This window comes from Microcaecilia unicolor, chromosome 7, assembly GCF_901765095.1.
Source record: "Microcaecilia unicolor chromosome 7, aMicUni1.1, whole genome shotgun sequence".
Taxonomy (NCBI): Eukaryota; Metazoa; Chordata; class Amphibia; order Gymnophiona; family Siphonopidae; genus Microcaecilia; species Microcaecilia unicolor.
Window position 1 is genome coordinate 96,679,146 of NC_044037.1, and position 14,026 is coordinate 96,693,171.

At 47.3% G+C, this 14,026-nt stretch overlaps 2 protein-coding genes across 2 annotated transcripts in view; one reads left to right on the forward strand and one right to left on the reverse strand.

The window, feature by feature from the left end:
* Positions 1 to 14,026, reverse strand: part of LOC115475172 (zinc finger protein 271-like) — a 230,412-nt gene that overhangs the window by 74,573 nt on the left and 141,813 nt on the right. The window lies entirely within an intron of this gene.
* Positions 5,233 to 14,026, forward strand: part of LOC115475175 (zinc finger protein 271-like) — a 101,159-nt gene continuing 92,365 nt past the window's right edge. The window contains 2 exon segments of the mRNA XM_030210939.1: positions 5,233 to 5,310; positions 12,468 to 12,594. Of these exon segments, the coding sequence (XP_030066799.1) occupies positions 5,299 to 5,310; positions 12,468 to 12,594 (139 nt within the window). The 5' untranslated portion in view covers positions 5,233 to 5,298.

The following is a 14,026-nucleotide window of genomic DNA, read 5'->3' on the forward strand; positions in this document are numbered from 1 at the left end:
TTTAGCATGTAATTTTTTTGGCACTGATTTTTTTGGTGCTATTTATAGAATTTGGTTCCATATGTTGTCTTAGCCTTCCGAGGCTGGAGTCATGATCATTGCGGCTTTCCAGGTTGTGCTGCATCCAGGTAAGTGAAAATGATGCTGTGGCTTTCTTCATGTTGGTGTGAAGCAGTGGCATAGCTACGTGGGGCCAGGGGGGCCTGGGCCCCCGTAGATTTGGCCCTGGACCCCCCGGCCGCCAACCCTCCCCCGCCGTTGCCATGGGCTACCTTTGCTGGCGGGGGACCCCAATCCCCGCCAGCCGAGGAGGTCCTCGTCTTCCCGCGAAGACTTTGTTCTGTTTCTGACGTCCTGCACGAGGGGGTCGAGAGGGTCGTCAAAGTTGGCGATGGGGAGGTCGGCAATGGCGGAGGGGCCGGCGTCAGCGGTGGGGGAGGGGTCGATAATGGTACAGGGGGGGTCGACGGCGCCAGGGGGGCTAAAATGTACCCCTTCACCTCGGGCTCTGGACCCCCCTCCTGCCGAAGTTTGGCTATGCCCCTAGTGTGAAGTCTGCAAGGTTGTCTTTATATAGTGGGTCCTCAAACTTGACTGGCTGGGGCTTAAGATGGGCAGTTTCATTGGAGAGTGAAGATTCATTGTTACAGTTTAAACTCTAAAGGGTGTGAAATTTTCTGCAGGAAACTGAGGTGGGAAAGTTCATTGGACACAAATTCAAATTTTGGCAGGAACCTTTTATTAAAGGGTTGGCTTGTAGCAATAGGCTTGCTGCGTGCCAATCCGGAACTACCACTGGGCTATCACAGCAGCCCAGAACGCACCATTTCCGGTGCTACAGAAATGTATTTCCATATGTTTACCACAGGATTAGTACAGGAGCCCTTACCGCCATTTCAATGGGTGGAGGTAAGTGTTCCCCCCTGAAATAGCCACATGGCAAGTGCAAACTTACCACACGGCCATTTCTTTTTTCAGGGGCCCTTTTACTAAGCCACATAAGCGTCTACACATGCCCAATGCGCAGCAAAATGGGGTTACCGCCCGACTACTGTGTGACTCTTGTGGTAATTTCATTTTTGGCTTGTGGCCAAAAAATAATTTTTATTTTTGGGACATGCATATCGGCCGTGTGCCAAGTGGCATTTGACGTGCGTAGGTCATTACTGCCCGGTTACTGTGTGAGACTTTACCGCTAGGTCAATGGCTGGCAGTAAGGTCGCAGACCCAAAATGGATGCGTGGCAATTTTGATTTTGCCACACATTTTTGGCAAAATTTTTAAAAAAGGCCTTTTTTTACAGGCGCGCTGAAAAATAGATCGGCGCATGCCCAAAACTGGTGCCTACACTACCGCAAGCCATTTTTCAGCGCACCTTAGTAAAAGGACCCCTCAGCCTTTTACCTTCTGTGGTAAAACGGGCCTCGGAGTGTGGCAAGAATACACGCTGCTGCTGGCACAGGGCCTCTTTTATCTCAGCTTGGTAAAAGGGCCCCTTAATTTGTTTTATATTCTTAAGTTTGTAAAATATCTTCTGTATCAATGCACTAACATATTTTTCCATACTGAAGGCAGAATCAATAGCTACCTCAAAAATCTTAATTATTATTTTCAGTAGTAGCACAAGAGAGTCTTTTTACTAAGCTACATTAAGCACTAATGCCTAATGTGAGATGCGCTCAGGGCCATGCCAACAAGGTAAGCGGGGTAAGCACCGCAGGGGGGCGCCGACCTCTGGAGGGCGCCGCCACGCCATGCTTACCCTCGCCGCTTACCGCAGCTCCCGGACCCCGACAGCAGCCCTTTTATTTAAATTTACCTCCGACGTCGTAGCAGCTGAGCAGCGTCAGTGAAAGCGCTGCCGACGTCTCCAGCCTTCCCTTCGCGCTCGTTCATTCCCTCAGTGTCCCGCCCTCGCAAGGAAATGACGTCAGAAGAAGGCGGGACACTGAGGGAACGAACGAGCGCGAAGGGAAGGCTGGAGATGTCGGCAGCGCTTTCACTGATGCTGCGCAGCTGCTGCCATGATGGAGGTAAATTTAAATTAAATACAAGAAACCAGACTCAGAGGGCGGGCAGGTGGACATGGGAGGGCAGGGGAGAGAGGAAAATTGCTGGATAAGGAGGCATGGAGGAGGGAAGGGCAGAGAGGGACAAGGATGGACATGGATGGGAGGACAGGGCCCAGGGAGAGAGGAGAAATTGCTGGAAATGGAGGGGAGGGGAGAGAGGAGAATTGCTGGATATGGATGGAGGAGGGAAGGGCAGAGAGGGACATGGATGGACATGGATGGGAGGGCAGAGCCCAGGGAGAGAGGAGAAATTGCTGGAAATGGAGGGGAGGGGAGAGAGGAGAATTGCTGGATATGGATGGAGGAGGAAAGGGCAGAGAGGGACAAGGATGGACATGGATAGGAGGCCAGGCCCAGGGAGAGAGGAGAAATTGCTGGATATGGAGGGGAGGAGAGAGAGGAGAATTGCTGGATATGGATGGAGGAGGAAAGGGCAGAGAGGGACAAGGATGGACATGGATGGAGGGAAAGGGAGAAATGCTGGGCATGGATGGAGGGGAGGGAAGAGAGAGGAAGGAGATGAGATGAGGGAAAAGGGAGAAAACCTGCATATGGATGGAGAAAATAGGCAGAAGCTGGATCCACTGGACAGTCTGCAGAGGACCCAGCTTTTACTTATGGATGTAAGGCAAGAAATGAAGAAGAAGAAAGGAGGAAAGTAAAGAAATAAATGGAAAGGAAGCTCTGGAAATGGAGTTAAGAGGACAAATAGCAGCAGAATCAGGTGCTGGGCCAGCATGATCAAGTCACCAGACAACAAAGGTAGAAAAAAATCATTTTATTTTCTTTTTAGTGTTTGGAATATGTCCACTTTGAGAATTTACATCTGCTATCTTATTTTGCAATGTATAGCAATTTGTTTCTAAGAATATTGCTGACAATTCCTGTCAGTGTAGCAAGTGGTGAGCAATCATTTTCATGGTTAAAAATCATAAAAAATTATTTGCGATCAAGTATTTCACAAGAAAGGCTTGTAAGCCTTGCCATGATTGCTATTGAGAATGATATATGTGCCCAGTTAGATATCAAAGATTTAATTACTAATTTCGTGAACATGAAAGCACGAAAAGCTAAGTGGTTGTAAACCCTCTATTTGTTCAGCAATCCCACAAAGATGCACTCCATCTTTTAGCTCCTATTTCCTTAGCATCTTGTGCCACACCGGGGGGGGGGGGGGGGGGTGCCAACTGATAGTCTGCAGGGGGGCACCAGAGACCCTAGGCACGGCCCTGGATGCGCTAAAGCATTTCGTGTTAGTTTTGGCATACGTGTCCATACACTAACTGTGCAGTAATTTTTTTTTGAGAGGGCATATCAAGGGCAGAGAGTGGCATTCCTGTGTTAACCTGTTAGCACATCTTCATTACCGTATGTTAACTGATTAGTGCATAGTTAATGTGGAAGTCCTTACCACTACTACTACAAATCATTTCTATAGCGCTACCAGTCTGACTCCTAAATAGGTGGCAGTAAGTGCTCCCATAGCAATTTTTTAATATGGCCACATGCTAATGGCAACATTAGCACATGCTAACAAGGGAAAAAGAATCCAAAAAATGTCTAACCATATAAATAAAAAAAGATTCTTAAATATACGTAAGCAGTGAGATTGATTATAGAAAGGAAGGAAAAAGCCTCAAGACGCTTCCAGCTAATAGCTGAAAGAGCAGGGCTTCATCATTGGCCAAAAACCTCCCTTGTAAATCTAGTTGCAAATTGTGAAATCATGAAATTCAAACAGACAAAAGCTTATTTAAAAAAAAAAAAAAGCTCTAAATACTTAGCTATTGAATCTCACAGTCACGGTCTGATTTATGGTAGTGTGGACGTGTAAAATTGGTGCGCACTGGGCTATTTTTTTACCGTGGCTGGGAAAAGGGGCTTTTTAAAAATAGGGGCAGTAAATGGATGTACGGTAAAATTAAAAGTAGTGCGTGGCTATTTACTGCCTGAGCCCTTATCATCACCCATTGACCTAGCAGTAAGGGCTCACACGCTACTCGTGCGGTAATCAGGCAGTGTGTGCCACTCTGGCCAAGCTGCCTATTACCACCAGGAACGCCTCTGTGGTAGAAAATTATTTTCTACCACGGGAAACAGCGTATACCAACTTTTGAATTACTGCTGGGTGCCCATGCTACCCCAGCGGTAGTGCCGATTTGGCGCACGCTACCCATGCTTAGTAAGAGGGCTCCTGTGTGCCTAGCTTGCAGCCTTGTCTTTGAACTCCCTATACTTCCCCCAGAAAATGTGCTCTGCGGCTAAGAGTGCCCATCTTTTCAAAATATGCACACTAAAAATGTATTTAGGGGGAAAGGGGATGGGATTTGATATATCGCCTTTCTATGGTTATAATCAAAGCAATTTACATATTATATATAGGGAAATATTTTGTACCTGGGGCAACAGAGGGTTCAGTGACTTGCCCAGAGTCACAAGGAGATGCAGTGGAATTCAGGTATAGCTATTTTAAGTGTGTTAGTTCTTTTGGTACAGGGACCTAAACTTTGGTAAGTGGGGAAGAAGAGGCAGTGGGCTCAAGCCCTCTAAGGATTTCTCAGAGAGGCTAGTGCCCCCCTCAACGTTGCTAGTAGGATCAGCAAACCTGCAAACTGCCTTAATCAGTCAGTTGTTTGGCCATAGGAAACAAACATCTAGGCAGTCAGAGTTAACTGACAGGTGGCTGTGTCTATTTTTGTTATAGCTATATCCAGTGCCTAGATTTTGATTAAAATTAGCTGTAAAAATTTCCCCCTCTTGTTTTAGGGGATTGGGGTGGCTGCCATTTAATTGTTACTGTCAGTAGCCTCTTTCCTCATCTCCGCTTCTTCAAATCGGCCATGTACAGTCACCTCTCCTCTCTTACATCTGCCATTCCCACATTCCCAGGGCTCTGTCTGGATAAAGCATTGTCTCTCATTTTAATGAGCACAGTAAATCTCAGAGCAGGAGGGGCAAGAGACAAGGCTCTTTGGTTGGAGGAGGCTGCAGGAAGCTCCCACAGGAGGGACCATGTCCAGGACTTTTATTGGCGGGCGGGTCACTGAAGGGAGATCAGGGGGCTGGCCCATCTCTGTCTTGTCTGCTGTGGGTCGGGGCGGGTGCTACGACGCTGCATAGGAGCAGAACGCAGAGGGAGAGGGACATTCTTTCTCGCTGTCTTTGTTTCCTGATTGCTGCCAGAGATCCTACACTGAGAGTATTGTAAAAGAAGCCAGAAAGGAAGATGTCTGATAGGGTGAGCAGTGCCCTGTGTCTGTATGTGTGGAATGTGCAGGGTTAGTGCAGCAGACAGAGACTAAACAATAGTGTGCTGGGCAAACGGGGGAAGGAAAGAACAGCCATGTCGCGCCAGATCAGTCTTTAAGTAGCATTTAATCTGCCTTTACTATATACGAACAGCATATTTTAGATCAGAAAGCATGGAAGCAGCTGAGTCTGAGACAATGAGGTATAATCCCAGTGGTATTCCTCGCTGGGGTGGAAATGAGACTGCCGCAGTCAGCCTCTCTAGATAAAGCACTTTGAATTAAGACGGGACATCATTTGTGATGAATGAATGTAAGCACAATGGATCTTTGGATCGGCATATTCAGAAGAAGCTGAAGTCAGATGATAAATATTTTGCAGTTCAGTCTGAATAATATTCTATAATGCTACGGATATGAATTCTGCTGCTTTAACAGATCAGCAAAGGTGTTGCAGTCTTTCAAGCCTCTAGCCAGCACATTTAGTAATGAACTCTATTCTAAGACTTCAGCAAAATGTACCAATCTGAGTTCCTGAGATTGTCCAGCAGATTGCTGATAGATGGCAAGTAGCTTTGAGAATGGGCCTAATATATCCACTCCAGTGGGTGTTATATTTAAGAGTGGGCCAAATATATCCATATTAAAATGGAAGGTAATTTGACCAGCAGGACCATACTGCGCTATAGTTACCCCCTGTGAGATTATACTGATTCCCTCACACCCTCGTGACTCAATCACCACCACCAATGAGAGGAAATGGTGGACTGGGTGGGAGCAGTTTTTGCCCCCCTCTATATTTCTGTCCTGTGCAGTTGTACTGCTTACTTAGCCCTTGGTACAGGCTGTTGAGCAGTGATGTTTTCTGTTGTATTCAAATTTAAGGTTTACTTGAAATAATCTGGTGCTTCTGTGAAAATCTGTTATATATTAATATAAAGTGGGGCTCTAAGGAGGTCATTGTAGAAGCATCTACACATGTAAACAGTGGCATTTATATGTGTTAAGTTGGCTACGCATGTAATTGGAGGTTTCACAAAACCAGTACCCCCTAATAGCACTCAAAACTGTGCATGAAAATTTGGGCATGCACCTCAGTTTGTGTATGCAATTTAATTTCTAATGGGTCCTTTCACAAAGGTGAGGGAGGACTAATGCGTGGGTAGCGCGCGCCCAATTGGTAATTTTCTCCAATTTAAAACGAATCGGAGAAATTCTTTCTTCACAGAATGTGTAATTAAACTCTGGAATTCGTTGCCAGAGAATGTGGTAAAGGCGGTTAGCTTAGCGGAGTTTAAAAAAGGTTTGGATGGCTTCTTAAAGGAAAAGTCCATAGACCATTATTAAATGGACTTGAGGAAAATCCACTATTTCTGGGATAAGCAGTATAAAATGTTTTGTACTTTTTTGGGATCTTGCCAGGTATTTGTGACCTGGATTGGCCACAGTTGGAAAGAGGATGCTGGGCTTGATGGACCTTTGGTCTTTCCCAGTATTGCAATACTTATGTACTTACTAGTAAAAAAAAAAGCCCGTTTCTCGTTGAAATGAAATGGGCGCTAGCAAGGTAATCACCTTCTGCCATTAATGTTTTTAAGGGAAGTCCAGCGTCCCCCCCTCCCTCCCAATTCCAGGGTCCCTCTCTCCCTTCCTCCCTCCCTCCCTCCCAGTTCCAGGGTCCCCCCTCCCTTCTTCCCACTTCCAGGGTCGTTGTCCCTCCCTCCCTCTCTTCCAGTTCCAGGCCCCCTCCCTCCAAATTTTAAAAGTCATCCTGACTTACCTCGTCGGGGTTACGGCGGCCGGCAGCAGTGGTAAAAAGCGTGCAGGCTCGGCACTTACTTCAGTTTTCCCTTCTCTGTCTCTCAGCTCTGGTCCCACCCTCATTTCCTGTTTCCGCAAGGTCAGGACCAGAGCCGAGAGACAGAGAAGGGAAAACTGAAGTAAGTGCCGAGCCTGCATGCTTTTTCCCGCGTGAGGTAAGTCAGGATGACTTTTAAAATTCGGAGGGAGGGGGCCTGGAACTGGAAGGGAGAGAGGGAGGGAGGGACGATGACCCTGGAACTGGGAGGGAGGGGGACCCTGGAATTGGGAGGGAGGGGGGATGGACGACAACCCTGGAACTCGGAGGGAGGGAGCGAACTTCCAGTGAGTGAATATTATATGCAGCTTTCCCTTCCCTCCGAGGGCGGGGCACTGAGAGCGAGTGCGAGGCCTGTGGTTGGTCCCTTCTCTTTCTGACGTCGCGTTTCTTTCCCTGGCAACTATACAGAGTTCCCTCGAGGGCGGGGCGATTACGAACCCTATGAACACTACACGGCTTCACTGCCACGGAGTCAGCTTCAGAACGTTGGAGGTGCGACTAGTAAAAAAGGTCCGTTTCTGACACAAATGAAACGGGCGCTAGCAAGGTTTTCCTCAGAGTGTGTATGTTTGAGAGAGTGTGTGTGTGTGAGAGTGACTGTGTGAGAGAGAGTGAATGTGCAAGTGTGTATGTGTGACAGAGAGAGTGAGACTGCGTGCAAGTGTGTCTGTAAGAGAGAGAGTGTGTGTGATTCTCCTCTCTCCCCTGCCCCCCCTTCAGCCACCCAGCGATTCTCCTCTCTCCCCTGCCCCCCTCCAGCCACCCAGCGAGTCTCCTCTCTCCCCTGCCCCCCCTCCAGCCACCCAGCGATTGTCCTCGCTCCCTTGATTACCTCCGTCAAAGCGGCTGCGTTATTGAAAGCCCTGCCCACCTCTAGCCTTCCCTTCGAGTTCGTTCCCTCAGAGTCCCGCCCTCATGGAAAGAGGAAATGACGTCGGAAGGCGGGACTCTGAGGGAACAAACTCAAAGGGAAGGCTGGAGACGGGCAGGGCTTTCAATGACGCGGCCGCTTCGATGGAGGTAATCAGGGGAGCGAGGAGAATCACTGGGTGGCAGGGGAGAGAGGAGAATCGCTGGGTGGCTGGAGGGGGGGGGGCAGAGCAGGGAGGAGAATCGCTGGGAGGCTTGGGAGAGACCTGTGAAATGACGCATGCGCAGAACAGTCTCTGATACATCCCTCATGCTGGTGATGTCGCGTTCCTTTGCCTAGCAACTCTGCAGCGTTCCCTTCCCTCTCACTGTATCGCCCTCGACGTCATCATGTTTTGACACGAGGGCGGGACAGAGAGAGATGGTTACAGAGTTACGAACCCTTCACTGCAGTCTGCCACGGAGTCAGCTTCAGAACGTTGGAGGTGCAAATTGTTATAGTAGATCTGTACTTATGTAACGGCTCTGGCCATAAATAGGTGCATGCTTTAAAAAAAATAGCCTTTTTCCCAGCTGCGGTAAAAAATGGCCCAGCGTGTGCCTAAAAGATGTGCCCAAACTGCCGCAGGCCACTTTTTACTGCCACTTTGTAAAAGGACCCCTTAATGAGCCAGTTAGCACTGATAATTGGGCTCTAACAATTATTGGAGCTAATTGGCAATAATTGGAAATTTAGGTGCAGATCTTTATAATCGCTATTCTATAAAGATGTGCACATTAATGTTTCCATGTGGATCTGAAAAGAGGGCATGGCCATGGGAGGGGCATGGGAAGGTCAGGGACATTTCTAGGATTTGCATACAGTGTTATAGAATTCGGGGGATCCGCCTAATTTAGGCATGAGGATATACACCAGGGTTTAGTTGGATCCCAGTACTAAGCGCTATTCTATAAACGGCACCCAACCTGGAGCATCATTTATAGAATAACACTTAGTGCACATATTTTTCAGTATCCAAATTTGGGCGCCATTTACATAATTGAATCCTACATGTGTAGGTGGTTAGGATGCAGAGATTCCAAAGGAGCCTGGTTTGGGAGTGACAACAATTTATACTTTTATTTTTCATTTTACAATGGGAAATACACGTGTTTTTTAAAAAGATGCCCCCTCAGCCTTTGCACCAGCTCAGAGGCATGCATAGATTTTACACAGGGGTTAAGGGGGGAAGTTATCAGGGTGTGGTAAAAGACAGACTTTTACCTCACCACGATTTACCATGGGGGTCACCAACCTGTGGTATCGTGTCTCAGCAATGCAGATTGCTGACTCCCATGGTAGAAAAATAATGATGCTTGCAAGCCACCTCTCAAGCAGTGTTATTGTTACTCTTCAGAGCATCAGGCTGCTAAACCATAGCTGGATGCTCTCGGGCTGTCTCTTAAAGGGTCCAGCACCCATCCCCAATAGAGGTGGCTAGAGCAACCCCCACACAGGCTGAAAGCTCTTCTTAGGTTCCACAAAGAGAAGGGCCCCCCCCTTGTTCTGCTGCAAGCAGACCCCTCCCAACCCAAAGAGCCACCCAGCAGCCAACTCCCCTACCTGCAAGTTTCACCTCCCCCCAACTGAATTCTCCCAACCCAGGCAGTGATACCTCTCCCAGGCTTCCCTGGGCCTACCTTACTTGCTTTTAAACCACTATTGGGGATGGATTCTGGCTCCTTTAAGAGACAGCCCAGGAGCGATGGGCCATGGCTTGGTTAAATTACTAGCTATATTGCAGCCTGCAAGGGCCCCCCCCCCCACTGAAGCCCCCTAACGCAGGCAGTGATCCCTCCCCCAAGGCTTCTCCACCCTCCCCAAGGCCCCCCCTGGGCCTACCTTACTTGATATCTCTGGTGTCTAGTGGTGTGGGCAGAAGTGATCCCCAGTTCCTTACCAGTGCCTTTTTCCAAAATGGTGCCAGCGACCCCTGGCAGTAACCTCATGGTACAACTGCTGGGGGGGGGTCATGTTTCCATATTGCCCTTCACTTGGGGGAGGCAAAATTTGCAGGTAAGGGGGTCAGCCACTAGGCTGTGCCCTTTGGGATGGGGGGTTCTGGATTGGATGGCACAAGGAGGGGTCGTTTGGGAGGAAGCCTGAGAGTAGCTTTCAGCCGAGAGTGGGGGTAGGGGAGTCTTGCTTTTGGGAATGGATGCCGGCTCCTTTAAGAGATAGTCCAGGAGCGTAAGAGGCCATGGCTTGGTTAATTTACCAACTATATCGCAGTCTGCAATGTCAAGCTGAAGTATAGCATTTACACGATAAACAGCTGCTTTACATGCATTTGCATGTTTTGCATCTCCTTACTATGTAATGCAGGGTGACCTAATTATCACTGCTTTAGGTCACTGCGAACAGCATTAGTACCCTTTAGCAGACATTATGGAGCAAATAACACGAGTTAGCGCCCTAACACGGCCGATAACTATTCCCCTAAGGGAATAATTCTTCTTAATCCCCCATATTTTAATTTATATGTAAGTATTACAAATAAAACCTTTGACATCTTTGCAATCATTTGCTGTCACCTATATGTGCACTTTTTTGAGATTGGGTAAATATCAGGCTTATTTTCGAAAGGGATCGCTGGCAATCTTCCGATACAAATCGGGAGATCGCTGGCGATATCTCAATCCCGGCCAAATTGGTATTATCAAAAGCCGATTTTGGCCGGCTTCAACTGCTGTTTCGTCGTGGCGCCGGCCAACCTTCAAGGGGGCATGTTGGTAGGGTAGCGAAGGCGGGAAGGGGGGCGGGGTTATGAGATGGCCGGCTTCACCTTATTATGAAAAAAAAAAAGGCCGGCTCGAATGAGCATTTCGCTGGCTGGACTTGGTCCATGTATTTTTAGGACCAAGTCCCAAAAAAGAGCCCCAACTGACCACATGACCACCAGAGGGAAGCAGGGATCACCTCCCCTTACTCCCCCAGTGGTCACCAACCCCCTCCCACACAAAAAAACCCCCAAAACATTTTTTGCCAGCCTCAAATGTCATACCCAGCTCCCTGACAGTAGTATGCAGGTCCCTGGAGAAGTTTTTAGTGGGTGCACTGCACTTCAGGCAGGTGGACCCAGGCCCACCCCCCCTACCTGTTCCACTTGTGGTGGTTAATGTTGAGCCCTCCAAAAAAACCCCAAAACCCACTGTACCCACATGTAGATGCCCCCTTTCACCCCTTAGGGCTATGGTAATGGTGTAGACTTGTGGGCAGTGGGTTTTGCATTTCGCCGGGTTTGAGATGGCTGGGTCCGGTTTCCATTATGGCTGAAAATCGGAGCCGGCCATCTCATCTAAACCCGGTGATCCTATTCTAAACCCGGCGAGCGATTTGGCCGGTGCCAAGCGTATTTTGAAAATACACTTGGCTCCACCCGCTTACGGTGCTGGCCCCGAAGATGGCCGGCCATCGATTTCGCCAGCGCTGTTCCATTATGCCCCTCTGTGTGCAACAGCTAGCACCTACACATGAAGGGGCCCTTTTACCAAACTGTGGTAAAAAGTGGCCTTAGCAAGTCCTTATGCAGGTCATTACCACATGCTAAGGTCAACGTTTTTGGGTGTAATATTGGATTCAAGATTATCTTTTGATAAACATATTACAGTTCTTGTAAAAAAAAATTATTTTCCTTTACGCCAACTGACAGCAATTCGGTCTAGCCTGAGTGTGGAAAGCTTTAGGGGTTTGGCCCAGGCTATCCTCCTACCGTATTTAGATTGCTGTAACTCCCTGTATGGGGGGATTACATTGAAGCTTTTGAGAAGATTACAACTCCTTCAGAATACAGCTGCTCAACTGATTTTTAGAGTTAGTAGATTTGAGAGAGTGTCTCCTCTTATTAAAAGACTGCATTGGCTACCGGTTCATTCATGTATCAAATTTTAAAAGCTTGTATGGTTTTTAAAACCTTAGTATGTCAAAATTCGGCTTGTTTATCTAAATATTTAATTATGTTATTTAGAGGGTGGTATTTCCACTCTATACGTTCCTATACCTTACTGTTTCCAAGTTTTTGGGGAGTTAGGTTAAAATGTTGAGTAAATCATTTTGGTATCTAGCTGACAGACCTGCTATTTACGTGGGTCTATCTGGCTGCTAAACTTAGCCAGTCAGTCAATGAATATTGGCGCTAACTGGCTGTGTCAAACGACAAAGACGGTGACGAGGCTAACCGCTAAGCATTAATATTCAGCCGAGATAGCCGGCTATCTCGCACTGAATATTAGCACTAAGCCGGCTTAAGGCTATTTAACTGCTCAGGAGCTGTTCCTGGCCAGTTAAATAGATTTAAACGTCGGCTGGATTGTATCGTCAGCTGATTTAATGAGATTATACAGGACTTAATGATTATGAAACCCTGTGCTTTCCAGGTGAAATTTACATTCAGTGATGTCGCTGTCTATTTCTCTGAAGAGGAGTGGCAATTGTTAGAGGAACAGCAGAAGGAGCTGTACAGGAATGTGATGAAGGAGAATTACACAACTCTAACGTCTCTGGGTAAAGTCACAACGTTTTCTATTTCACTAGTGGTTTCACCATTTCTGACAAGTCTGAATGAATTTCAGTAGAGTAGCTTAATAGTTAATGGCAGATAGGACCATCTGAACCATTCAGTCTGCTGCTGTACAGAATGGATGTATCTCAGCTAGGAGCTAAGGAGGCTTGACCGCTTACAAGATATCACTCCTAATTCAAGTTACTTTTTGTAATCCCTTGATTATTCTGTTTTTCTCAATCCTTTTTTCATTTTTGTCACCCAGTAGCAGCACACCTATGACAGGGCGGAGTACTTCTGCCCACCTATCTTGGGCCTAGGCCCATCCAAAATTGGGTGTCTGGCTACACCCCCTGCTTCCAGTTCAAATAAAATTGGGGCTAGCATCCAACTACACAGGGATGCTTAGTTAACACAGCAATAGTCCTCAACCTAGGAGCCAAACACCAGAAATCCTTTCAGGGTTGTACAGTCATAGAACTAAGTATGACCACTAGGAGGTGTATTTTCAAAGCACTTAGGCTTGCAATATTAGGTGTAACCTGTGGAACTTTGTAAGTCTAAGTGCTTTGAAAATGAGCCCCTAGGTGTCAGTATTGCACAATGACTGGGTCTCCCTCCTCTCGGAGGCTGTGAATACCACCACCACTGCAGATCTTTAGCTAGCACTGGCCCAGGAAAAGGAGAAGCTGACTCCAGAATCAAACCCATTTCTTCCATGTGGCAGTGCACAGGGTTGTCACTAACACCAAGGAATTCCACAACTTTGCATTCCATTGCTCAACCATTTGCTATCCCAGTTTATAACTTTCTGGCCTACTCCCATACTAGTCAGTTTAGTTACCAATCTACTGTACAAAACAGTGTCAGAAGTAGAGCTCTGCATGGGAAAGGGGATCACAGGAATCGTATAGAACCTGCAACATTACCGCGGGGATGGAAGAATTGCCAAGGCATTCTGCGGGGGATGGAAGAAGTTGCTATAGGAGTCCCGTGGGAGTGTAGTCAAAATCTCTGGTGAAGCCAGAATGAGGCTTGGAATACCCAGAAAGACGACCAGAACACCAGACAGAGGCTTGAAACACTCATTGGCTGAATAGTTAATACCGTCCAAAAAACCATAGAAGGATGGTGGGGTTGGGAGGAAATGGAGGACAGTAAGTAATACTGTCAACTCCTGTGGGTATGGTGGAGATGGATGAGATTAATTGCAGTGATAGGTGGGGATGGAATGGATTAAAGCAGGTACAAGTGGATATGGGATAGATTCCATTGCAGGTGGAGATAGGCAGGTATGGGTCAAATTTCTGTCCCAGTGCAACTTTAGTCAGAAGCTTTACTAAAGTACAGCTAGGCAATAGCTATTGCAACCTCCCAATTTGCTATGTTTGTTTGCTCTTTGAAGAACTAATTACATTTTGTCTGACAAGATCC